This window comes from Nothobranchius furzeri, chromosome 4 (genome assembly GCF_043380555.1).
Source record: "Nothobranchius furzeri strain GRZ-AD chromosome 4, NfurGRZ-RIMD1, whole genome shotgun sequence".
Taxonomy (NCBI): Eukaryota; Metazoa; Chordata; class Actinopteri; order Cyprinodontiformes; family Nothobranchiidae; genus Nothobranchius; species Nothobranchius furzeri.
In genome coordinates this window covers 83,941,743-83,969,073 of record NC_091744.1, presented here as the reverse complement: position 1 = coordinate 83,969,073, position 27,331 = coordinate 83,941,743, and the positions used below count along the sequence as shown (strand labels likewise).

Sequence of the window (27,331 nt, the reverse complement as noted above, 5' to 3'; positions counted from 1 at the left end):
GAAATGGAGCAAAGCTCCCGAGATTTTCAGAATAAAGAACGTACTGCCTTCCGGTTGCTTTACTTTTAAAAAAAAGTTACGAACTGTGCGTCCCCGTGAGAAGTTATCACCTAGCTAGCGGTCTCCTTTGTTTTTCAGGTCCGTATTGGCGATTATAAAACGGACAGAACATAAAACACAAACCATGTTGTAGTTTTCTCCTGCTTGTTGTTGTGTTTACTGACGAAGTCACTCGTGTGACTTCGTGCTCGGTCGGTGAAAGCTGCTCCCCTGCTGCTACGTGGGAAGGGCCAAGCAGCAGTTTACGCGAGCAAGACGTGCTGCTGCAGTAACGTGCTGCTGACGGCTCCCGTGGAAAGAAGGGGTTAGAACATGTAAACCATCTGCCTTCACTGAAGCCCAGGAGAGAAATACAGCTGCGCAGCCGTTCGGTCCAAAGACGTGTGACGATATTCAGATTTGAGTTTCATGGTTTTAGTAACAACCAGAGACCGCTGCAGCGTGATTGTAATGTTGAGTTGCTGTCAAACTAAAACTAAATTACAGTTTCATATCTTTAACATCCAGATGAGTTTTGGACCGTCTGACTGCTTCACTCAGCGTTTACAGAGTTCATCTCAAGACCCAACAGGTCAGGAAACCACCTATTCACTCATTTACGCATGCTGCCTGACCCAGATGAACTAGTGAGGGGTTTTGGACTATTAAAGCGTCTGCCGAACGGAGTATCGCCTCTTTAACAGAATCCAACCTGTTTGTAAAATGTTTCCTGTTTTCTTTTTCCAGATCCGTGTTTTAAAATGTCCCCAAACAAGGCGAGAGGAATCGGTTTGACCTTTTTGAAAGACAAAAGGAGGAGAGCCAGAGACTCTGGAGTGGAAGACCTCCCCTCTCACCTGCGATGGTGGTGGTTCCCGCCGTCTGCACAGAGTAGGCCTGCTGGGAGAACGGCTTGATGCTGCGAGAGAGACGAGAACCCATTAAGTACAAGAAGGGACGCCGTCGCCACATTAAGCTAACGAGAGTGTGCTCTGGGTCTGGGATGAAGAGAAGCAGGAGCACAGAGGTCAAGAGCAGCTGTGAGTTCGGTAAAAGCTGCTCAGCCTCATTTCCAACCATCAGCTCGTGCACATGTGACAGCGCATGTGAGCGGCTAATGGAGGAGAAGATCTGCTGTTAAATCAGAGCCTTGCAGGTTGGTGTTGTACCAGAATACAGTAATCAGCACAAAGGCAGGTCCTGTGCTGGCTGATGCGCATGAATCAGCCGAGGCCAGCGAGCACAAACAGCCCGACTCGCTCATCATCATTTAGCGGCTTCATCACCTCGTTCTTCAGGTGTGGAAAATGTGTTCAACGGCCCATTTTTCTACAAAACCTCCGAAAGGACTTCTTCCTGTGTAACTAACTGGGCCGGTAGGTGTTAGACTGGGCCTGTAGGTGTTAGACTGGGCCTGTTAGACTGGGCCTGTAGGTGTTAGACTGGGCCTGTTAGACTGGGCCTGTTAGACTGGGCCTGTAGGTGTTAGACTGGGCCTGTTAGACTGGGCCTGTAGGTGTTAGACTGGGCCTGTTAGACTGGGCCTGTTAGACTGGGCCTGTAGGTGTTAAGACTGGGCCTGTAGGTGTTAAGACTGGGCCTGTAGGTGTTAAGACTGGGCCTGTTAGACTGGGCCTGTTAGACTGGGCCTGTTAGACTGGGCCTGTTAGACTGGGCCTGTTAGACTGGGCCTGTAGGTGTTAGACTGGGCCTGTAGGTGTTAGACTGGGCCTGTTAGACTGGGCCTGTAGGTGTTAGACTGGGCCTGTAGGTGTTAGACTGGGCCTGTAGGTGTTAGACTGGGCCTGTAGGTGTTAGACTGGGCCTGTAGGTGTTAGACTGGGCCTGTAGGTGTTAGACTGGGCCTGTAGGTGTTAGACTGGGCCTGTTAGACTGGGCCTGTAGGTGTTAGACTGGGCCTGTAGGTGTTAGACTGGGCCTGTAGGTGTTAGACTGGGCCTGTAGGTGTTAGACTGGGCCTGTAGGTGTTAGACTGGGCCTGTAGGTGTTAGACTGGGCCTGTAGGTGTTAGACTGGGCCTGTAGGTGTTAGACTGGGCCTGTAGGTGTTAGACTGGGCCTGTTAGACTGGGCCTGTAGGTGTTAGACTGGGCCTGTTGGGGGTTTTGGTCAGTAACTGAATATTTAAAGGAGAAAGTCCCAAAAATGTGAACAAATAAAAACCGTCACACAAATGTCTCCATCTGCATTTTTCTGTTGCCAACTGGTCACAGCCCAGTGAGATACTGGCCTCGTAAAAATAAAAGATGGGTGCATAATTTAGCGGTGAAGAAACGCGCCTGAAGAGAAACTATTTTAACAAAATCACTCATTCGTCACAGAAAGTTGGATAAGAGAGACTCACTCCTCTGTGGCGGAGCTGGACTGTCCTCCTGGAATCATCCCCTGCCACAACTGAAAGTAAATATAGAGTTAAAACAAACTGAATATTAATGCAGAGGTGTGTGTGTGTGTGTGTGTGCGCGCGCGTGTTAAACCTGCGTGTTGCCGGGGAAGCTGGCTCGCATTATTCCAGGCAGCAGCTTGCTGTGAATGGCCGTGGCCGAGACGATCTGAGCCGAGGACATGGTGGAGATGCTTTGCAGAGCTTTCTCCTTGGCACTCTGGTCCTGCATGAGATGAACACACACACAATACCTCATCAACGAGAGCACGCTTCACACACTGCGTATGGGGAGGTGTACAACTACTGATATGGGAGCACCGTGAGACGAGCGGCACTCTAAACGTGCAACACGGAGACGAACGTCAGCTGTTGGAGCGGCTGCCTCCAGGGTGCAGATTTACAGAGACGTTAAACTTCTGGGCTCATTTGTGAAATCTGAAGCGAGAGCCGAAAACAGTAGCCTAGTGAACTAGACCAAATTCTTGCATTGCAAAGAATGGTCTAGGCATGCTCCATTGGAACCTCAGCAGCTCCTACCAGGACTCTGGCTGGCCAATCACAGCTCTCTTGAGGGGTTTCAAACACATAAAGAGCTGTGATTGGTCCATAATGGTGGGCCAATCATAGTGCTCTATCTGCTTAGTGAACAAATCACAGAGCTTTATCCGCTTTGTGGGCCAATCAGGGCACTCTATATGCCTGGTGGGTGGGATGATGCAACAGAGTGAAACAAGAGTATGTCACATTCATTGTCCAGTAGCATGCGGAGATCATTTGAAAGACAACGGTAGAACCCGCCCCACAACCGCGAGCCGTCAATGGAGCATGGCCAGACTAAATAATACATTTATTTAGTCTGGCTTGCCAGGCTACGAAAACAGCTGACTGAAATAGAATTAGAGGCACTGCAATAGCTGGAGGATTACTAATTGGCCGCTTCACTCAAGTTAATTGGCACTGAGAGAAATATCTCCTCCTGGGAGGCGTAACGACATTACAGGAGGCACCGGGATGGGAATCGGGCTGGATTTTCATATTAAAGACCAGCAACCATACAGGTTCCACCTGTGGGCCGGTCCAAGAGGATAAAACCACAACAGCTGTGTCCCAGCAGGATCACGCTCCATGTCACAAAGCTCAGATCATCTCCAACTGGTTTCTAGGAATCAGTCCGGTCCAGAACCCCCGGGGTGTGGTGGATGAGGAGGTTCTCATCACGGATGGACCAGAACCTCCGAGGACCACCTTCACTGATCTGTGACACCGAGGTAAAAGGAGTCCCAGCTCGGTACCAGCTGGGTGGAATCCCGGGTTAAAAACCCCCATCTCTAAATGACTCGGTGTGTCTGAGATCCGTGTTAATCCAGATTACTTTAGTTCCCGACTGTAACGAGCTCTGTCGCTTATTTTATGACGGTAAACATCAATCTGGCTTTCTCTGGAAAAACAAGCTGCTCTTTGTTGCCTTCACACGAAGTTAATTACAACCAACAGCGAGGAAGAAAGGCGGTGAGGAGGGTAGGAGATTAACGGACTGAGGAGTGGAGAGGGAGTGAGGAGAATGGGAGGAGGAGCAGGAGGAGAAGCTAAGCGGGCCTAATTAGACACCTAGGATACCGGCATCCTTCCAGCCTCCTTAAGGACCGCTTCTGTGGGTGGTGCTTTCACATCCACAGCAGCCCTCGGGCCTCATCTCTGTTCCCAGCTCCTCCAAACAAACCGGGATCGTGAAACTTCCCGAGTTACACCAGAAATGATTCCTCCAACCATCCGCAACCCACCTTTAGTTTGGACTGAAATTCCCTGGATTTTCTTCTAGCCAAGACCTGGATATGACTGGATACCTGGAGAGGAGGGGGAGACCAAACAGTGAGTTGCCATGGTTATGAAAGGACTGTTGCCATACTGGACACACACACACACACACACACACACTGCACTCCCCTGAGAACAGTGAATAGACCAATCTACGCACATCTTTTGAGAGGGCAACGAGACACCAGAGCTCAGATCGACACTTCACTGCCATGTTTCACCCTCTCCACAACATCTGCAGCAAAGGTCTCACTAGAATATAATAAATGATGGTCTGTGTTTTTAATTATTGCTGAGAAATGTCCCTAATAACACGGACAGGCTTTGTGGTTCCCCTAAACTCCCTCTGCTGCACAGAAACAGGTTCATGTTCAGTGGCGGATTTAGCAATTTGGGGGCCCAAAGCGAACACAGACATGGGGCCCCCTTAAAGTGGGCGGACACTGTGCGACTTTTTCACTCGTAGCACTCAGATTCAGCTCAAACTGTACGACTTCCTGGCAGGGCAGATCTCACGAGTCATGGGCTCACGCTGTACGTCTGGTAGCAACACATCGGACCTAAAAATATGCTAAAAACAACAGCTTTTACACAACACGTCAGACTTTTTTGTCTTGTTTGGCCTGTTGTCCTTCGGGAGTGCTGCAGGGGGACACACGGGGATTCATGGGGGTTGGATGAGGAAAACAAAATAAAGAAAGTAAATCTGTGTTTAGTGATCAGTTTAATTTGACATGAACATGACAAACACGCTTTCTTGACAATCTTTGCGAGTAAAAAAACGTGTAGAAATAAAAATGAACAACGTGTGTTATTAGGGAAACAGCGAGCGGTGTTGATGCAGGATTGCGCATGCGCCGTGAGCGGTTCTGATACTTTTTGGGTCGCAGCCGCTCGCAGCGCCGCTTCAACAGTGCGATACCCTCACGAGGAACGAGCAAAATATTAAACACGCCAGATGTCCGAGCGAGCTCACGATTGCTGATCGGTAGCTGGTCACGTGGTGTTAATCGCCTCTCGTAGCCCCCTGTATGCGATGTGGATTCTCGCACGAGTGGAAAATCGGCTCAAAAAAGTGAAAAAGTCGCACGTGTACGCCCGGCTTTACACTAAATTTTCGACTATCTTATCTTTAACTGGATTTGGAAAACTCTCCCCTCTTCTGACGTGACTTATTTTCACTTTTTATTAGTGCTCCTCTTTTTTCCTGTCTTTCTCTCCCTTTGAGGGCTTTCAGTGCTCCTGTGCTTTTTGCCTTTATTGTTTTTTTTCTTCCATTTTCCATTTTGGTCTGTGTTTTCTTCCCTTTAAACATTTTCTATTGTCTTTCCTTTTCTGCTTCCTTTTGATGTTTACATAGAAAAACGACGTCACTTTCGGAAGTGAAGATAAAAGCTTTTTTAAAGCGAGCTGCTTCTTTCTCTTATTGGAGCCACTAGGATAACTCCATTTCATGCTGAATGTTTTGACTCCCGCTTCGAGTTTGTTACGAACGCTCCCGCCTCTCTTCTCCTTTTTCCTGCTTTCTCTTCTTATTTGTGGTCTTATGACACTTGGCAAATAACAATTTCGTGCATTACTGCCACCAACTGGATTGGAGTGGAATGACTACCCTTAATCTGCCACATTAACCTGCACAGGCCTTCTAAGACAGGACTGGCATCAAACCTCTGCAAGAGCGTGCTGGAAGAGCGGAAGGTGGCAAAAAGGTGCTGATTCCTTTGATGACATCATTTTTGTGACCATTTGAAAATATCTTCTGGGAAGTCCCGCCTACTCATCTGGACACAGTCATGGAGGCGTTTACACATCCAACAGCTAAACGCGCAAAAACAAGGCTAGAACACAGTAAATGCACAAGAACTGAGTTTTGATTTGCTAGTTTACATGGAGGGGGCGGGACTTAATACTTGTACCGGAACCAACCACTGGGGGGCGAGAAATTTGTTTTGGTCCCTTATTTCATTTTTCTTCTTAACGCCCCAGACGTGGGATTTAGTGTCCAGCAGGGGGCGACAATCAGAACTAAAAATGAACAGTGAAGGCTACATTTTATTATTAATCTTTGTAGAACGCTCCAGTTCAGAAAGGACTCACACCAAATGTTTTCTTGATTTATTTAATAAAAAAACGAATCCCTAAATTTCTTTATATTTAGATTGTTTTGTGCAGGGTTCTAGTAATTCCTGCCATTCTTTCTGGGCCTGTGTGTGTGTGTGTGTGTGTGTGTGTGTGTGTGTGTGTGTGTGTGTGTGTGTGTGTGTGTGTGTGTGTGTGTGTGTGATTTAATACTGTGATGCATTCTTCGTATACTATGATTTGATTTAAAACACAATCCCATCGTTACCTGTTTTCTTGTCCGCGTCTTGCCGGTTCGTAGTTTGATGTATCTGGCTATCAGCTCGTTTCGGCCTGGAGAGAAAAACAAAGCATTAAGTGCATCTTTTTCCCACTGTAACACACACACACACACACACACACACACACACACAGTTTGTCACTCTTTCTTTAAGACAATCACACGACTCTGACAAACAACTTAGCTGCTTGTAAAGAGCTGTGGACCCAGTGATCCTGTGACGTGCACTTTCACATGGAAACGCTGTAATCACCGATACCCCTGTTGAGTTACACACACACACACACACACACACACACACACACACACACACACACTCACACACACACACTCACACAAATCACACACGCCATGGCCCTGAATACACATGACCCAACAATACAGGCATTCATGCAGACTGGCCGTCCCCTGATTAAAGAAACCAGCAGGCCAGCTGTACCCGTGCTTATGTGTGTGCACGTACATGCACAGACACACACACACACACTTACAATGCTGAATAATTCAGCCCATTCACAAGGGAGCACAGCAAACTCAGCATGACCTGGCCAGTATAGATTAGTGACTGAGAGGAGAAGAGAAAGAAAAAAACTACTTTAAATCTAGAAACCTTGAGACAGAAAGACGTACGTGCGTGCGTGTGTGTGTGTGTGCGTGCGTGCGTGCGTGTGTGTTGGTTGGTTAGAAAATTCACAGTAGGACGCATTAAGCTCCAGAGTGATTAAAACCTAAAAACAATCACAGATAATCAGTAGGACAAAGTCATTTAAACAAAGCTTTATTTACCAGCAAGCACATTTGTGACTCGGTTCGGTTTGGTTTGGGTTGGTTTGGGTTCTAACTTGGCCCGTTTTCTGTAGCAGCCAAGTGGAAACCCGGAGTCAGGCCAGCTGGCCAACTGATGGTCAAGATCCACGTGAAGCCAAACCTCTACACACCACCCAAAAGGCTCACAACAATAGCCCTAACTAACTAGCAGATGGCGTGTGTGTGTGTGTGTGTGTGTGTGTGTGTGTGTGTGTTTTGACCAGAACCACTGACATGGAGATAGGGAGCTTAGACTGATAAAATCTACAGCTCCACATGCAGGTGTTTTCCTTCTAGCAGTCAAAAGCTGTGGCTGACGACAGCAACACACACACACACACACACACACACACACACACACACACACAGAGTCCTGGCTGGGGAGGCTGACATCTGACTCCAGAGGGGCCAGCTGGTCTTTCTAGGAGGCTTAACGGTGAATTATCATCCTTCACTAACCCTGCGGCACACATCCCTCGCTCTCGCCCTCCCTCGTTCTCTAAAACTCTCCAGCACTCACTTTCCTCCCTCCCTCCCTCCATCCATCCATCCTCTCTCCCTCCCTCCTCCTCTGTCCCTCTCGTTGTGAATGGGCTTCCCTTCTGCTGCCTCCAGCTTCCTCCCTCTCTACAGTGAAAGACTTCAAGGCCAAAGTCAGATGGTCATTAACCGTGACGAACAGAAGCAATCCCCGCTCACCCTCCCCTTCGCTTTACGGCCAAAACCACTCTGTGTGAAAGCTGATATTCTTGGAGGCAACAAGAAAACAGAACAACTACGTGTGTCAGGAAGGAGGCTGGAAATGTGCTAAAATCATGTTGTTTGCTGATGACGTTAAGCTTTATTTCTAACTTAGTTTGTTTTCAAAACAAAGCAGACTTTGGAAACAAGTCAGCTACTTTATGAGCCGAGTGTGATTCATGAAAATCCTCTGCTTCCTGTGTTTCATGTAGGCATAAATGGATTCTCTTTAAGCTGCGGTAGCACGGCGCTGATCTCCAGACTCAGTTTTCAGTGATTAAGAGCTTCGTCTGCTTTATGGAACCGCTCAAAACTCTTTTCAGAATAAGGTCAAAGCCACTCTGGCCAAACAGGCTGCAGCTGAGTGGTGTGTATTGTCGAGCACCCTGAGAAGACCTCGGGGTCTGGCTCCGAGCCTGGATGCAGCACAGCCAAGGAGGGGTTTGTGCTCGTTGCAGCATCTACGAGGACAACAAAAGGGTTTTAGGCAGCAGGTTTTCATTATTTACTCTCATGTTAGAGCATCATCTCGTTGGTCAGAAGGAGAAAACTGTTGTTTTAAAGTCAGAAGCAACCTGGAGGCATTTAATCCATAGCTGGGCCCGGATTATTAAATTAAGCTCGTTCCCACTACAGGAACTCCAGGAAACTTCTGGGAGAGGGGGGTGGCAAGGAAAATAGTCCGGCTTGGTCCTCTCAGTCGTTGTGTTTCAATAAGAAAAGAACAAATGCTCGGCTGGTCCTTGAAATGGCTCAAAAAAAGGTCCTTTTGGGCTGGAAAGAGGAAATGGAGACAAGCACGTCTTGAACGTGGTGAAGATACCCGGAAGTTCTGATTGTGGAAACGGGTCTGAAGTTAGATAAATGGTAAGGTGATGAATGACCTGCACTTGTATAGCGCCTTTCAGAATCAGAGGACTCCAAAGTCCTTTACACTACAGTGCATCATTTATCCATTCACACTCTGGTGGTGATGAGCTACCATGTAGCTAGGGCTACAACAAACGATTATTTGGATAATCGATTAATCGGATGGGGTCTCGACACGATTAATCGATTAATCGGATTACATGGGGAAATTTTTAAAAACTGCTAGGGAAACGTTATTTCTCTCCTTCCTTCACTTTATTCAACACAACATTATTAGAAAACAGTTCAATAGCAGAAAAACAACATGCCATCACCTAAATTGTCTTATAAGGTGTATAGACAGAGACCCTAAGCTACATCTATCTGTGACCTAAAATGCTTGGTCCAAGTTAAACAGCTTAAGGGCAATTCTCATCTGTTTTGTTTGATCTCATCTGTTGACATTTATTTTAAATGTAATTAAACATAGGCTGTGAATTAATCAAAATTGATCACTATTTCCAAAAATGACTGAAAAAATACCAAATAAAACAAAAGTAAATGAATGCCATCCTCCTTGCGATGATGCCCTGGGCAACTGCCATAAAGTCACATCAAGAAATGCTGCTGATCATTCCAATGATCCCAAATAGACTCACATTAGGCCACATGAAAGCAACTGAACCCAAAAATATATTAACCAGTATATAACTGCACTCTCACACAACACGCCTGCAGCAACAGTTAGGACTCCTCCCTCCCTTTTAAAAGCGTTTTTGCTTCTGAGGACATTGTGGTTGTAAAACCACATGCTAGTAGTCTGGCCCCGGTGTGATCAACCAGTTTCTGCGGGAATGTGACGGCGGAATGAAAATATATATCTCTCATATAAGCTCTTTCATATATTATTATAAGCTTTTTTATATGATTAAATATGTATCTCTCACTTTTGCCCCTTATATATTATCATAAATACATTATTATATGCCTTTTCATGGAATCTTGTTATAATATCAAAGACCTCTCTGTGCCTTTTCTGCTCAAGCTGAACAGCTGCATAAGGGAGTGAAAGCGTTCCTTCCTTCAGTTCCTCAATACAAGAACAACTGTCTTTGTTAGCAAAGGATGTTGCAGGATGTGTCCTGATCATCTCAAGGTTGCATGTCCTTGGGATGAATTGGTCTTTCATTAACAAGGCTATTAGCTGACGTGCGTCTGCAGGTGCAGATGGCAGAATTACGTGTGTGTATGGCAAACTACGTATGTAACATTCTTTGTAATCTTCAATAAAAATCAGCCGTTTTCAGCAGAACGGCGAGAGTCTGTCCGAAGCATCTGGCAAGAGCAGGTCGCGGGACTTGCTGCAGAGACTCTCCCCCTCATGAGCGGCGAAACAGTGAATGGACTTCTGATCATTTGTCTCCTCGTTCTGTCAACTTAAAAGGTGTTTAACTCCATCTACTCCGTACCCGTGCTTGGTCTAACGGAAGAGAGACCAACAAATTTGGCGTCACGAACAGGATTTTTTCTTTTTGAAGAAAAAGGAGTTTTTGGAGGACAATTTGACCAACCGACCCAGCGAACAGATCTTGGCACAGAACACCGCGGTGGAAAACAAGGTGAGCAGAGCCTATTATCTAAAATCTGCTCATTGGATTTATCCAAAGCCTTTGTGTCCAGAATCATAGTAGCTGAGGTCCTAAAATAATAGTTGGAGAAGAAAGTGGAGACAAGTGCGGGAGAATAAGAGATTTTTTTTGTAATGGTTTAGTGGTGAAATGAAATGAGGATTTTTTGTAATGGTTTAATGAGTAAATGAGAAAAGGAAATAGTACAGATGAAGGGATGGTGACCCAGGGCTGAGGAGCCCTAAAGTTCCATTTCCAGGTCGTGGCTGACCACACTATTTGCTGACGAGCGGATAGAATATATAACGAGGTTATATAAAGCTTGGCTGGATCCATAGGTGTGGGAACCCTAAAAGTCCACAGGTCGAGGACCTGGTTTTTGTGTTAAGGGAAGGGGAGGCTGAAAGAGAGCTCCCTGGATTTAAAGGTCAAGGACCTGGTTTTTATGTTAAGGGAAGGGGAGGCTAAAGAGAGCTCCCTGGATTTTTAAGGTCAAGGACCTTTTGCATGAGATGAGAAAAATGTTCTGAGGTAACTGTTTTTGCATAAGATGATAAATGTTTTGACTGCTTCTGTGTGAAGAGAGCAGTGCTTTTGGCTATTTCTGCGTGCTTTTGGCTGTTTTTGCATAAAATGAGCAATGTTTAAATATGACAAGCAGCCCAGTTGAAGCCACGAGAAATAAGGTTTTATTGAGAAAGTCAGCGGAAGAGGCGATGAAGAAAAAAGGGGTAGATGTTAACAGTAGAGGTAACTGGAGAAAGATTTGGGAAGTGAAGGCTGCAGAATCGAGAGAAAAAAGGCACAGCTGTAGACAAGCTTCCTGTGTGTGTAAGCTGAGTTCAGCCTGTGTGTGTGAGGCGCAGCAAGAGGCTGCTTACGGCTCTGGATTGAAAGTGCAGCACTAGGAGAGTGCAGAATGCAGAGCAGAGTTTTGGGAGCTCCATGTGTGTGTGTGTGAGTGTACAGCGCTGGGTGTGTGTGTGAAGGCCTGATGCGGTACCAGAAAATAAATAAATAAGATAAATAAGAGCTTTAAAAAGTTGCAACTCGTCTATGTAAATTACACTGCAGTGCTAAAATTAATGTTTGGAGCTACGCAAAATTCAAATTCTGCAACCCTGTTCTGATCAGTCTTTGAACAGAACACCACCAGTTAATAAATAAAAGGTTTTTAAAGTAACATATGCATATGTATGTGTGTATGTATGTATATGTGTATACATATATACATATGTAGTGTAGAAGCGTGATAATCATTTGTGTGTGGGGCAGCATGTAAGTGACCCTGATCTGGGGGTTAAGTGACCTGGAGATGAAAAAAGGGAAAAAACCACCAAGAAACGCAAGTAAGGATGTAAATGACAGCTTTATTTTAGAAATATAGTCATATAGCTGCTAAACAGTAAAATCAAAACAGATCTGCAGAAAATAAATATATAAACTATTCCTCAGAGCGCTCTCAAAAAAATTGCAATTGGATTTGCTCTAATGTTACATAAGTCCTGCTTAAAAGCATAGTAAGCATTAAATTCTGAAAATAACCAGTGCAGTGTTAAATAAATTCTGTGCTTAAAATATTATATATATATAGAGAGAGAATAAATAAGTGACGAACTGACTTACCTTAAAAAAATAATAATAATAATAAAAAGAGACTGTGACAAACAAAGAATGTCTCTGTGCCTTGTGAATGAGTGAATGTGTGTCTTCTTGCATGAGCTGCTTTCGCTGGATCTTCTGAATGACTCAGTTTTTAATAGAGGGAGCAGCTGCTTGAGAAACAGGGTGCGGTCCATGTTTTTACTAGACGGTTATTTAGTTCGAGAGACTGTGGAAACAATAGAAAAAGAATTTATCGTTAGTGTGAGGACAAGAAAATCCTTTAAAATACAAAAGTTGTATGGTCGTGGTTATAAAGGAAGTATTTTGTCTGATTATGGGCCGTGGAGTCAGCTGGACTCCCTCGCTCTCACAGTTTTCCTGTGTAACATGCAGTTTTAAGCAATTTGTGACTTTAGAAAGGATATTTTTCGGTGTTTTGGACGTACCTTAAGGCTTCTGGTTAGGGTATTCAGGAGATCCTTCCTCTCGGACAGATCTAGTGAGAATGACTGGAGTTTCAGCCTGAGGACCTGACTCCACCCACTTTTACACACAGGAGTTCCGCAGTCTAAAAATAGCACAGGGTGCTGCGAAAAGCAGCTCTGAACCTCTCAGGATCATCTTTATGAAAACCATAAAATTAACAAATAATCAGTAAGGAAATAAAATATTTGTTAAATCTTGCTATAAAACAAAATCCAATAATTGTCTTGCCTCAACTTTAAGAACCATTAACGTTAATGGCTGGATTTTGGGACGCTGAATAATGAAAAAACAGATAAACTAAGTATTATTTCCTGTAACCTGGCTAGAAACTGTACTAGGCTGTTTTGAGTAAAAAACTGGTAGTTATTTTCCCAAAATAAAATAGATAAATAAAAAATGAAAGGAGGGATCTTGCATTTGGGATAGATTGTGCCTAAAGTTTAAAACCTGTGTAGAACCGATTTGACGAGTCAGAAAAATTGTGCATAGGAAATAGTCTAGATTTACCTTTGAGTCAATAAAGTTGACTAAATATTAGAAACCTTCGTTGATTTTGATTTGTAAAAGAGAAAGTTCTGTCCTTTCAACTCAATCAACATATTTAAGGAAAACGTTTGCTGTGCATTGTGGAGGCATGAACTTTACTGGGTGGGCCTGTCACAACCAGCTGCAAAGAATGTTTGGCTCTGACTTCTATACAAAGAGAACCTGGAAGCCCTCACCAAAAACTGTGACTCATAACATCAAGACGGGGAGCACTACAAGATGGACAAAGAGGCAGAAACTTATTTGCCCTGCTGCTGATGAAACAAAGTACAAAAGGGGGAGCATGTGTGCTAACGTGTGAACTTTAATCAATGACGGTGGTCATCCTGGACTTACAAAGAGAGGCTCAAAAGAGACTGTTTCCTATGGTTACACCCAGTAAAAGAGTGCTTGCTGCAGTCAGGTAATGAACAAGGCTTTTTGGCAACAACCAGTTGAATTGATGAAATGTCAGAACTGTGGAAAATTTACTAAACTACTGTAGAACATAGTTAACTGAGAAAGTTAGCCTAAAAAAAGATAATAATAATATCAATAAATAAATAAATAATAGGATTAGTAACCTGGATTTCAGCCCAACTCACCATTGGACGTCAATATAATCTTTATTGTCCTAGGATTCTCAGCTGCAGCGGACATGCAGTAAAGCCTTATTTTCTTTTCAAAACGGAATACATCAGCGTCATCACTTATTTTCATTGGTTAAGGAAACGGTGTCTATTTATAAGTCTAGGAGAACGCTTTAGGCTTCAACAGTTCTCTCCTTCGAGCAAACATGCGCAAATTTCCGGATAGTTTATAGTAACGTTCCATCCCATTCCATTCATTGCATAAAAATAAACATTAAATGAATAATTTGGCATCCAGCTGACTAAATGATTCATGGAACATCTCATCCGAGACAACAGTGTTGTTTCAGCTCCGTTGAGTTTCCCAACAGATCTAGCCAAACCTAGCTGATCCTATATTTTTCTATCAGCTGTAAGTTCTAACGTAGAAAATAATGTCACAAAAATATTGAATAATTGTACCCCTCATTCGATAAAAATTATGTTCACATTTTTATCTTGTGAAATCTTTAACATAATATTTTTAAATGGCCTTTTTGACGACAATTGGCTAAAAAGTCTTTAAGATTATCATCACAGGATGGCATGATAAATAAGTAAATAACATAAATAAATAAATAGACAAAAATAAGAGAGAAAAAGCAAAATTAATTAAATGAAACGTAATAGTGATAAAAAGTTAAAGTGATCTAAAATCTGTCATTCAGCGCCACTGGAAAAAGGAAGAGGATAGGGGAGTATTTCTTAGCACAAATCACGTTATTGATTTAGCAATGCAGCTTAATTTCAGATGCTTTAAGGATGATACTAACTTGTGTTATAGATGGAGGAGTAGCACAGAAACACTTCTAGATGAGGAGATAAGGAAAAAAACTGCTGATTACCAATACTATGCACAAACAAACCTGTAACTGCAGTTTCGTTATTTATGAATTAACCTTAAGTAGTGAATTAATTCTTAGGATTTCTTGTGCTAAGTGAGGTTCTTAAAAAAAAAAAAAAATAAAATAAAGAAGGTAAGAAAGACAAGTAGTTTAGGTAAGGGACAACCTGAAACTATTTGGTTGAATTGATAGTAAAAGTGGTTGTCCTAATTTCTAATTGGAGAGATCACATCGCAACGTGAGTTTAGAACAGCAGTTATGGGAAGTTTTGTTGGATTAATTTGATTACACGCTTTAGGTCTTATTTTTTCTTTCCACTGATTTAGCGTTAGGTTAAGTATTTCACACTTTCGCTTCAGTCTGACATTTGCTTGGTGTGTGAGGGCACAGAGACGTGTATGGACCGTGTGTTTGACTGTGTTTGTCTTGTTTGTTTGTTTATTTATCTATATGGGCGTGGCTGAGCCTTGAGAAACATCAACAAAGACATTGGACTATTCTGAGTAAATTAACCAATTCAAATTCAAATTCAGGATCCTGAAACAATTTGGCTATAACCTCTAATTGATGAAGGACATCTTAAGAATTCATTATACAAGGATTCCTCTCCAGTGTTGCCGGAACTGTTATAAAACCCATGCATGGTTGTATATTTTAGTTTGATCATTTATACTCATTGAATTATTGTTGTTTGCTTTGTGTTTTAATTTCTTTGCAATTTTTTCTCTGTGACACAGGTGGAGATGCTGGTGGCAAAATGGATCCCACACATTTCTTTCTCCCACACACATTCTTACTCTCTCCCTCTCTCTCTGTGTATGTGCATGTGTATGTGTTTGTGTGTCTGTGTGTCCATGTCGTGATGTCACTGTACCTTTAATTGCGCTTGCTGTTCGTAACTGTATGTGTCTGATGTTGAAGGTATCAGAGGCTAGGGTCAGTAAGAGCTAGGACATTTTTGTGCATAACCTCTAATCCCTAGGCGATCGGTCCGGGGAACTTCTGGTCCGGCCGGAGTGTGAATCTTCCTACCAACTATCTGCCGAGATCAAGGACTGCACAAGCCGAGAAAGCCTTCATTGGACCAAAACTACACACACGAAGATGCTTCGCCTTCGGTGCCAGGCGTCTGGGTCCTGCTAAAAGTCACCAAAAGGAAGTGGACGGAACCGAGGTGGACTGAGCCATACAGGATCACGGAGAGGACGTCACACGCTGTCCGGCAGGACGGGAGGATCCTAACCTGGAAGAGAAGCAGCCGACATCTGCCTGACCAGAAAAAGTACCCAAGGACCAGGACGAGAAGCAGCTGACATCTGCCTAACTAAAAAAAAAAAAAAAGGATCACAGACTAAAACCTGGAAGAGAAGTTGCTGACTACAGTAGCGTGCCAAGCTGCCACCACATCCTGCAGGACGAGAATCGTGACATCATCACCCCCTGCAGCTGCCTGGAGCCAGTGAAAGGACCTCAACAGGGGGAAGAAGTAACCACCCTATGAACATTCTACAAGGGTTCTATTTAACACCCTCATTTATTTTACAAGGATTATATTTTATACCCACTACTCATTTTATATTATTATTCATTTACCTGTTTAGTATTAGATATATGTTTACACTCATTGCATTTCCAAACTCAATTCTGAATGCACAGATTGATCACCACTGCCATCTCTCCTCCACCTGCTGACCCAATTATCCAGATGCCCTTGTTACTAGCCAATCCTAAAATCTATTTGGGAGGGGAACCCTCTGATGAAAGTGATGACTCTCATGATGAAGAAGATGTTGTTAGAGTGTGAGAATATTGAGTGATTTCTGTAACAATCCCTTAAACTGTTTATTTCTATGAGTTTTTTGATTGTGTTGTTTTTATTTCTTTTGATCATTGATGTCCTAGGCATGCACACTCTATGCCAACAGGCGTTCGCCCCAAAATTGAGATATGACAAATGGGGGGACATGGGGGAATTTTCCCTATAAACATATGATAATTAGGGTTTTTCGCCCTCATATGGAGTTGCATGCGATCCATACATGTTGTAACATGTTCAGTTGAAAGTATGATCATGTTTTTTGTATTAGTTTACTGCTAGAAAGATGAGTAAATGGAATCTGATTGGTTGTTTGTATTGGTATTTTAAAAAAAAACTTTGCTTATTGGATTCTTTTTGATGGAATTTGGTGTTATTGTTTTGATTTCTTATATCTTTATTGAACTCTTAAAAGAGTTCAAAAGGGGGATTGAAAATATATATCTCTCATATAAGCTCTTTCATATATTATTATAAGCTTTTTTATATGATTAAATATGTATCTCTCACTTTTGCCCCTTATATATTATCATAAATACATTATTATATGCCTTTTCATGGAATCTTGTTATAATATCAAAGACCTCTCTGTGCCTTTTCTGCTCAAGCTGAACAGCTGCATAAGGGAGTGAAAGCGTTCCTTCCTTCAGTTCCTCAATACAAGAACAACTGTCTTTGTTAGCAAAGGATGTTGCAGGATGTGTCCTGATCATCTCAAGGTTGCATGTCCTTGGGATGAATTGGTCTTTCATTAACAAGGCTATTAGCTGACGTGCGTCTGCAGGTGCAGATGGCAGAATTACGTGTGTGTATGGCAAACTACGTATGTAACATTCTTTGTAATCTTCAATAAAAATCAGCCGTTTTCAGCAGAACGGCGAGAGTCTGTCCGAAGCATCTGGCAAGAGCAGGTCGCGGGACTTGCTGCAGAGACTCTCCCCCTCATGAGCGGCGAAACAGTGAATGGACTTCTGATCATTTGTCTCCTCGTTCTGTCAACTTAAAAGGTGTTTAACTCCATCTACTCCGTACCCGTGCTTGGTCTAACGGAAGAGAGACCAACAGGAACCAGGGCCAGATTAAGACTTCGTTGTACCCTGGGCAACAATATTCAAGGGCTCCATCATCACGACCCAAGGATCACCATAATGTGGTCACATACAGAATATTTTACTGTAATATGCAGTAAATATACTCAATACTTGAATGCCTGACAACACGTAACCCGCCCAGAGTAACCTTTGACCCACCTCGTGTGGACTGACCAATGAGGAGAGGGTCTTAACTTGAGGCCCTCTCTTCATTGGTTAGTCTGCATGAGACTGACTCTCAACTGACATTCAGTCATAGGCAGCGAAGAGTCTCTGTGCAGTGCAAAAGCCCGGGTGGACAGTTTGTTTAATGTAGGGTGATCATATTTCCATTTCCAAACAAGAGGACAGGGGATCTGTGCCTATGATGTCACACTATGGCAACGCCACACAAACCATGTTGGGACCCATTTTTTGTAAGAACTAAATTAATATCAGATTCTGCCAATTAAAGGGCTCTAAAACAATTCATATGTAAATATTTTGCATATTTAATGCAAAATCTCATTTTTCTGCTTTAGTGCTGCAACAAGGTTTTATTAATAATAAATTATTATACCTTTTGTTTTACTACAGCATCGGTAAGCTTCCTGTGCACAGATTATTAAGGATGCTTGTTTCAGCTGTGAGATTAGACGATGGGATCAATGAAAAAATAAGTTGTCACACGCTCCATGGAAACTTTCAGAGAATCTACAAATAGTGGCTTTCAAATGGTTTTGTTACTTTTTGCAAGTTTATAAAAGAAGCAGATGAGACGGCATGTCTGATAATTTAGTTTTTCATCTGATAACATTAGAACATGTCAGTAATGCCTGAGGGGCTTTTATAAACACTGTATAACTAACACTACTGGAGAGGGCATGAATTACACAGAGGCTTCTGGGGAGCCCAGTTATTGGGGGGGGGGGGCATTTTGCCTTGGCCCCCAAAATGTCTTGAAACGGCCCTGGGTGTGTGACTGAGTTTTGAAGGTGATCTGAATTGTATCAGATGTGTAAATATGACATGTGTATAACTTATTGTTTTTTATAGGTAAAAACGTGTAGTGGTGATAAATCTACCTACATTTTACTTTTCAACACTTTGTTTTGTTTTCTTGTTTTTATTGAACTATTTTCCTGTCCTGTCTGTCTCTCATCTTCCTGCATCTCCTCTAAACTCTCCAGAAAATCTGTTGCCTGGATTCTTACCTTTTCACCTCATCAGTTACTTTTGAGCAGATCAAAGGGATCTCCTGACCGCAAAGCGCAGAGCGCGTTTTCGATGCTGCGTGAGGTGACATCACCACAGCACAGGTGATGAGCTCCGCAGTAACAAGCTTCAGGCACAAATAAGACAGAAAATAGAGAACATGTGCGGACATGAACGATCGTGTGCTAATTATAGTTTTTTGGTTGCGCCACTTTGAGAATGGACCGTGCGCTGGAAGCAGCTGCCTGGATCGCTGTGCAACAATGCGGAACCGGTTCGCAGCAGCGCAAGTCTGCCGGCTCTCCCTCGCGCTGATCTGCCGCTACCGGCTCTCCCTCACGCTGATCTGCCGGCTCTCCCTCGCGCTGATCTGCGGCTCTCCCTCGCGCTGATCTGCGGCTCTCCCTCGCGCTGATCTGACTTGCTCTGGTCTGCGCGCAACGGCGGGCGGGAAGGGGGGGCGCTTTTGGAAGAGTTGTGCGACACAACGAATCGATGACGCAATTCGTTGCCAACGCTTTTAGTAATCGATTTTCATCGAATTTATCAATTCGTTGTTGCAGCCCTACATGTAGCCACAGCTGCCCTGGGGAGCACTGATGGGGGCGAGGCTGCTGAGCACAGACTGGTCCTTCCGACCTCCACCAGCAGGCAAAGTGGATTAAGTGTCTTGCCCAAGGACACAGCGGCAGCATTCTCTGTCCGGAGCTGGGATCAAACTTGCAACCTTCTGATTGCTGGACAACCCGCTCTACCTCCTGAGCTGCTGCTGCCCTCAGATGTTATACTCAGGAGTTACAGGAACCAAACGGGATTCCTTCACACCTTACAGGTCTCAAAAAAAGAGCCAGAAAACATCACAACTAAAAAAAGTTTAGCTCATAAACAAAACCACAGGCATATACGTAGATGCCCTGTGGTCTGGCGCTGCCTAGTAGAGCTGGCGTAGCGGCGGGCCGCCATCTTGGGTGGGTCTCTGTTCACCCCGAGTGCATCTAACTCTAATGAGAAAGACGTTCAGCCAACTAAAACACATTTTATTATTCTCTTTCACAAAATCAAACACATTGTAGGATAGAAAATACAATACATTTTAATTCATAAAATCCTAACAGGGAGGCTACAAAAGTCAATAGTAATCCCACGTAATCTGTTTTCCGAAGTGCACTGGTTGGTGCAACCATAGGTTTGACAAAAAAACAGGCAGAGGTGCTCATTCTGCTTAGAACCCAGTTGGGTTTAGCCAGTGAGGGACCCATCCAATATGGCGCGCTCCAGCGCCCAATGGCACATCTACGTATTCATGTCTATGAACAAAACGTCAAGAGGATGGGTTAGACTTTTCCTCTAGCACTCTACGTAAAACAGTTGCGTTCACCATTTTCATTATGGTAAAAACACCTTGAGGCCAGTTAGCGTCATTAGCGTTAGCTCTGAACATAAAAATGGTTAATCTTGCTTTTTGAAATGTTTATCTTTAAAAGAACAATAGCTTTTTAAACATTAAGCTAGAGCTTTAACATTGATCTCAGTGATAATCGAGTCAGAAACCTGACCATTTTCATATCCGACACCACTCTGCAGCCTTCTGCTGACCAAAAACCACAATTGACAGTTTTGTTAAGTGCGTAGGTGTCCTAGGGGGCACTCTAACTGCTTTACGGCCGTTAGCTGTAAAGCTAGAATTTAGCATTTTCAATTCGCCGATCGTCAATAAAAATCACAAGAAAAAAAAAGAAGTTCACTTTTTCTGTTGGCGTCGAAGTAAAAGTAAGAGAATAAAGTCTTTTGAGGCGATGCAAAGAGATAAAACCAGAGTGAACATCGACGTGGCCTACGCTAGTCTGAGGAAGCTAAAGGAGGATATAAAATCATTGACTGATGATGACCTGACTTTTTTGCTACTGGATTTGTAAGTAATATTTTTGTCCAACAGTGTGGATCCTTTTACTTTGTGGTTTATTTTAATATTAGTTGGCTCATGTCAGTGTTAGCTTGTGGTTAGCGCTAGCTGCAGCAGGCTATAGCAAGGGTTTTTATACCACTTGTAATTCCACTTTCAACCAAATTTCCTTGATTTGTATTAAAATGATGGCGTCTGACATCCCGACGTTTTAGCCAACAGGAAACCAGAAGAGAATAAATAAATGGCAACCTCACTGGGAGATAAAAGAACCGTAAATTGGTCCCACACAGAGAACACTGGTTTCCTTTAGGTGAGACGGAGCAGAAAGAACATTGGAGGTCGGACTTTTACAGAGATGTTTACCAACTGCTGCTAATTAACAATCAGCATAAAGGATCTAAAGATTTCACACAAAAAGAGACGAAAGTCATCGTTGGGTCGGCAGCTTGGTGGAGCATATTTTATTCCCCGTGTCTAACCGACACTACTACACTAATAACACATAATCTTAGCCTGCATTAATACCACTACTGTCTTTTTATTTTTACTATACTTTAAACGTTTCTCCTTAATCCACGGCCATCAGACCGGAACCCCACAGCTTTTCCTGGAGATAAAAGCTCCATCATCCGCCTCTCTTTTATGTTTCCATGAAGCACTTTTTCCTTTCAGATCCATTTGCCTGAAGCTCGAGAAGTTTATTTTTGTACCATCGTATTGTTAGGCCTCCCATGTTCGGGAGCGTTCATGTAACCAGTGTTAAAGTTCTTCTCCACACCTAGATTTCACTGGTGTTTGCTCGTCCGGTTCGCACTGCTGCGCGTAGTTCAGGGAATTTTATGGATTTCTGCCACAGATGCTTTTTACTTGTTTTACTCGGATCGATTCAAACAACTGATGAATTAAAAGAAAACCTCCAACAAAGAGTTGCCAGTCGGACCGTGGGCACCTACGACCCGAAACGGAGATGCTGTCGTGTTTGGGAGGGAATGGAAATCAACTGGCTAAAAGGCAACATGAGAATGTCTCCATTGTGGCCCAGGCAGATAAAAACCAACGTTTTTCCACATCAACTCAGTGTGAGCTCAGGTTCCTGAACCTTCATCAGGGTCGTAGTTAATGACTGACACCCCCACCCCCACCCCCGATGCTTCTCCTCCCTTTGTGACATTTACGTTTTTCTTCTGCGCCTCTGAAAACCGACACTGTCTAACTGGATTAGGTCACCGTGCTAAAACACGTCAACAACTGGGACGCGGAGTCAACACGGTAAACAAACACGCCAGCAGCGTGACAGGCTGATCGATCGGGATGGGGTCGAAGGAGTAGATGGAGTTCTGATGTCCTCGCCGTTTCAGGTGTGATGAATCCCAACAGGATTACTTTTGTTATCAGGGTCGGTTCTCCCTGCATTAGGCTGAAAGGTCCGTTCTTTAAGTCAGCACCGTGCCTTCTAACATGTTTTAAAAGATCTTTCCTGAAAACAACTTAAAGGTGTGGTTCACTGAAACATCATCTTTAGTGATTATTTCTGATTTTAACGGGTCACTCTGAGTGTTTCATGCAGGCTGAACATGAAAATAGTCTCCTACATCTATCTCCTGCAGTAGCTTCCAATAGAAAACAGACGGTGAAACTCTAGGATAAGAAATTCCTGACAGAGCTACGTCACCCTGTCACTAACATTCATGGACTCACCCATCTGGACTCACAACGACGAAGGTTGTTGTTGGTTTAGCGTCCAGGAAACAGCAGAGAACGTCTCTGTTAGTAGAAGCTAACTGTTAGCATTAGCAACTCCACCACATAGCAGAACTCCTCCAGGGGTGCGTTATTTATGGAGATAAAACATCAGCGTTGCAGAGCAAACTGGGTCAGTGGTAGAGTCATGTTGCTGTTAGCCAATCAGAGGAGAGATGTTCAAATTTCAGGAAGTAAGACTCCAGATCCTGCCGTGTCCTGCCCCTCTCCTCCAGCTGATCCAGGCACTTCTGGGCTTTTTTTCACCCCCCCAGAGTACGACTTACAAAGCGTTCATTCCTACTAGAGACCCCTGCACATGTTCTGGTTAGACGAGTGTCCCACACCTTTAAAGCTGTAACAGTCCAGGCCCGGCTAATTTAAAGGTCAGTTTCTGATAAAAACTACAAAGAAGATTTATGTCACAAAAGATGCTTATTTTCTCAGTTTCCAACTTTTATGATGACCCTCTTTAATAAAATCACATTTCTGAAGGTGATAACTGTACTTTTTAATAAGAATCACCTAAAACAGGCCATTTAGATTCATTCCAGTGGGTTCTCCTCTGCTCATCATCATGTCGCTCTGCTCCGTATCAGACGAGGTTCTTTTAAAGAACTTGAGCTAATTTGTTACATTTTTCCCAAAAATAAAACACCTGCAACAACCTGAAGACTGATGTTTACACAAAAAATGTTTTTATGTGCAGCCCGGACTGGTGCCGGTCCTCGCCCCACCAGTTGAGTATCCCTGTTCAGATGAAGATTAGCCTCACCATCTGGAAAACTGAACCAGCTATAATTCTTTCTGTGTTCGATCAGCTGTGGCGGCCATCTTTATTTCTAAAACAGTTGTAGGCAAACAACCCAGAGATTTTTCTCTAATGCAACGGCAAAAACATTATCAGCCAACGGTCACCTTTCAGTGGAAGGCGAGTCTCTTGGATTTAAAACAGATTTCTCTGGATAAAGAGTTCGGACTGACACACACACGTACCACCTTTATCACACTTTTTATTCACCAACTAAAATCCGTCAGAAACCTCCGACCAGCCTGACAACGAATCTGTGGCAGTTTTCTGCATCCAGAGAGAAAGAAAGTCGAAGAGGGACGCAGCTGGTGGCAGCCAGAGGACCATCTGTTCGTCACTCTATTAGTTCTCACACACACAGAAACTCCTCCTCTTCAGTCACACACACACACACACACACACACATACACACACACACACACACACACACACACACACACACACACACACACACTCCTACAGCATGATTCCTTCTACAGCTTATGTTGCTCTCCTGCATCTTTGACACTTGATGCGCTGCCAGACGATCTCCCATCACAGCCGTCTGCAGCGTTATTCTCACCGTCTGATAGCAGCGTTCCGACGGCTCACCCAATCAAGGCTCGTCGCTTCTGTGTGTGTGTGTGTGTGTGTGTGTGTGTGTGTGTGTGTGTGTGTGTGTGTGTGTGTGTGTGTGTGTGTGTGTGTGTGTGTGTGTGTGTGTGTGTGTGTGTGTGTGTGTGTGTGTGTGTGTGTGTCAGGTCTAAATCTCTCTCATGATGTTTTGTGACAAAATGACAAAAGTATGATGATTGTTACACATTTTCATCTGTATGGAACTTTAAACACACACTCTCTCACTCTTTCACTCACACACACACACATACACACACACACACCGACTGTAGGAACTAAAGCCTCACTCACCATACATCTTTCCTTCATCTGACAGAATAATTTTCCTCCTCCCACAGGGCGGATATATGGCCAGGGCCTCCTGGAAGCTCTGCTCGATGTCCGGGCTCCAGACCCCCTCGGGGTCCCCGTCCATGGTCTTGTCCCCCCCTGAATCACTCAGTCTGTCCAGGTCCTCCCCTGGACTCTCGCTGCCGCTCCAGCTACCGCGCTCCATCCTGGCAGCTAACTTCTCCCAGACGGTGTTTGATGAAGAACTAGCGGGTGAACTCGGGCCTTTTATTAATGTTAATAATAATTAACCCCACAAGGGCACAGCTGGGCTTCGGTAGCTGTGAGTGGGAACCAGGAGGAACGATGAGTCAGGAAGTCGGAGCAAATACTGATCGGAAAACCTGTAAAAAAAAAATAAAAAAAAAATATTTATTTAACTAATCATCTGAGTTACAGTGGTTTTATAAAAAATACACAAATTACCTAAAACAATTAAATATCATAAAATACACAAATATATCGATGCCTGAGTGTGAGTTCAGGTCATTTTAATGTGGAAGGTAAAAACATTCTTGGTGCTTTTGCATTTGTTTGAACCTTCAGGGCCACCGTATTTACACTTCTGCAGCAACCAACTCAGGCCAGGAGGAAAGCCCAAATAAGGTCATATCCTAAAGAAGAAGCTTAACTCAATAACAGGAATCAGAGATGAGACTTTTATGCAAATCAAATACCCTGATCAATAAATAAAAAAGCCAAATTTACACTAATTTTACCTGAATAATTTCTTTTTTAATACAGGGAGTGCAGAATTATTAGGCAAGCTGTATTTTTGAGGAATAATTTTATTATTGAACAACAACCATGTTCTCAATGAATAAAAAAAACTCATTAATATCAAAGCTGAATGTTTTTGGAAGTAGTTTTTAGTTTTAGCTATTTTAGAGGGATACCTGTGTGTGCAGGTGACTATTACTGTGCGTAATTATTAGACAACTTAACAAAAACAAATATATACCCATTTCTATTATTTATTTTTACCAGTGAAACCAATATAACATCTCCACATTCCCAAATATACATGTTTGACATTCAAAAACAACACAAAAACAAATCGGCGACCAATATAAGGACACTCAAAAGCCTGCCATCCATGGATTCTGTCAGTGTTTTGATCTGTTCACCATCAACATCGCGTGCAGCACAGCCTCCCAGACACGGTTCAGAGAGGTGTACCGTTTTCCCTCCTTGTAAATCTCACATTTGATGATGGACCACAGGTTCTCAATGGGGTTCAGATCAGGTGAACAAGGAGGCCATGTCATTAGTTTCTCTTCTTTCATACCCTTTCTTGCCAGCCACGCTGTGGAGTACTTGGACGCGTGTGATGGAGCATTGTCCTGCATGAAAATCATGTTTTTCTTGAAGGATGCAGACTTCTTCCTGTACCACTGCTTGAAGAAGGTGTCTTCCAGAAACTGGCAGTAGGACTGGGAGTTGAGCTTGACTCCATCCTCAACCCGAAAAGGCTCCACAAGCTCATCTTTGATGATACCAGCCCAAACCAGTACTCCACCTCCACCTTGCTGGCGTCTGAGTCGGACTGGAGCTCTCTGCCCTTTACCAGTCCAGCCACGGGCCCGTCCATCTGGCCCATCAAGACTCACTCTCATTTCATCAGTCCATAAAACCTTAGAAACATCAGTCTGGAGATGTTTCTCGGCCCAGTCTTGACGTTTCAGCTTGTGTGTCTTGTTCAATGGTGGTCGTCTTTCAGCCTTTCTTACCTTGGCCATGTCTCTGAGTATTGCACACCTTGTGCTTTTGGGCACTCCAGTGATGTTGCAGCTCTGAAATACGGCCAAACTGGTGGCAAGTGGCATCTTGGCAGCTGCACGCTTGACTTTTCTCAGTTCATGGGCAGTTATTTAGCACCTTGGTTTGTCCACACGCTTCTTGCGACCCTGTTGACTATTTTGAATGAAACGCTTGATTGTTCGATGATCACGCTTCAGAAGCGTTGCAGTTTTAAGACTGCTGCATCCCTCTGCAAGATATCTCACTATTTTAGACTTTTCTGAGCCTGTCAAGTCCTTCTTTTGACCCGTTTTCCAAAGGAAAGCAAGTTGCCTAATAATTATGCACACCTGATATAGGGCGTTGATGTCATTAGACCACACCCCTTCTCATGACAGAGATGCACATCACCTAATGTGCTTAACTGGTAGAAGGCTTTCGAGCCGATAGAGCTTGGAGTAAGACAACATGTATGAAGAGGATGATGTGGACAAAATACTCATTTGCCTAATAATTCTGCACTCCCTGTAATTGAGACGATGACATAAACTTCAAATCTCACAATAAACCTTTCTGGTGTTTGTTGCAATAACGATGAAAAACAATAAATATTTATCTTTAAAAGGCAAAAACTAAAATGCAGATTTGACTCAAATTGATCAAATTTTCAAAATAAAAGTGCATTTAGCATTTATTTACGCTCTCCTGCAGAAGCAAGCAAACTATCACAGAATGGTTTCTAATTTCATCTCCAAAACAAACAAGTAAACGTTCACTAATGCGCTTCTCCAAGGTAGATAGGAACACACTCAAACGTTTGAGCCTCTATGATTTTGTAGGAGCGTTATTTACATCCGTAATCTCAGCTAAACCAGAGGACTCCTCCTGAATCCCCGAAGAGCTGATTAACTCATCATCGGGTTTCTCGCTCCAGATGCAAACAGCTGGATTTCACCGTCAGATTTTCATCCGGTGCTACAGAAGTGTGATCAGATTCTCCGTTTAGAGATTAAGCACCAAGGTGAGGCCTTTCTTCTGTTCTTGCCTCTCCACATTAAAGCAGATCTTGGTGCTGCGTGTTGCACGACTGCACCTCGGCCGCGGAACCAGATTTATTCTTCCTTTTCACGAAGGAAATTGCCTATTTCGTTAAACCGCCGTGGTCCACATAAGTGGGGTGGGAAGATGAAGGGCAGGCCAACACAAGAGTACTACTACTACTACACACACACACACACACACACACACACACACACACACACACACACACACACACACACACACACACACACACACACACACACAGCTGTGAGCAGATTTTAGGAGGGAATAAAAAGAGAAAGTGTAGGGGTTT

The 27,331-nt window shown here is 43.5% G+C and overlaps 1 protein-coding gene and 1 long non-coding RNA gene across 2 annotated transcripts in view; both read right to left on the bottom strand.

Moving 5' to 3' along the window:
- Positions 1 to 27,331, bottom strand: part of tead1a (TEA domain family member 1a) — a 58,941-nt gene that overhangs the window by 8,785 nt on the left and 22,825 nt on the right. Inside the window, exons 2-7 of the mRNA XM_070550533.1 lie at positions 24,199 to 24,581; positions 6,608 to 6,672; positions 4,227 to 4,289; positions 2,537 to 2,668; positions 2,404 to 2,453; positions 897 to 958 (exon numbers count right to left, since the gene is read on the bottom strand). Coding sequence (XP_070406634.1) covers positions 897 to 958; positions 2,404 to 2,453; positions 2,537 to 2,668; positions 4,227 to 4,289; positions 6,608 to 6,672; positions 24,199 to 24,403 — 577 coding nt within the window. The 5' untranslated portion in view covers positions 24,404 to 24,581. The remainder of the gene's footprint in view (positions 1 to 896; positions 959 to 2,403; positions 2,454 to 2,536; positions 2,669 to 4,226; positions 4,290 to 6,607; positions 6,673 to 24,198; positions 24,582 to 27,331) is intronic.
- LOC139069688 (uncharacterized) lies at positions 11,995 to 24,192 on the bottom strand. The gene is made up of 2 exons (XR_011520383.1): positions 12,696 to 24,192; positions 11,995 to 12,475 (listed from the first exon to the last, which is right to left on the bottom strand). It is a non-coding gene; the product is annotated as an uncharacterized lncRNA (long non-coding RNA).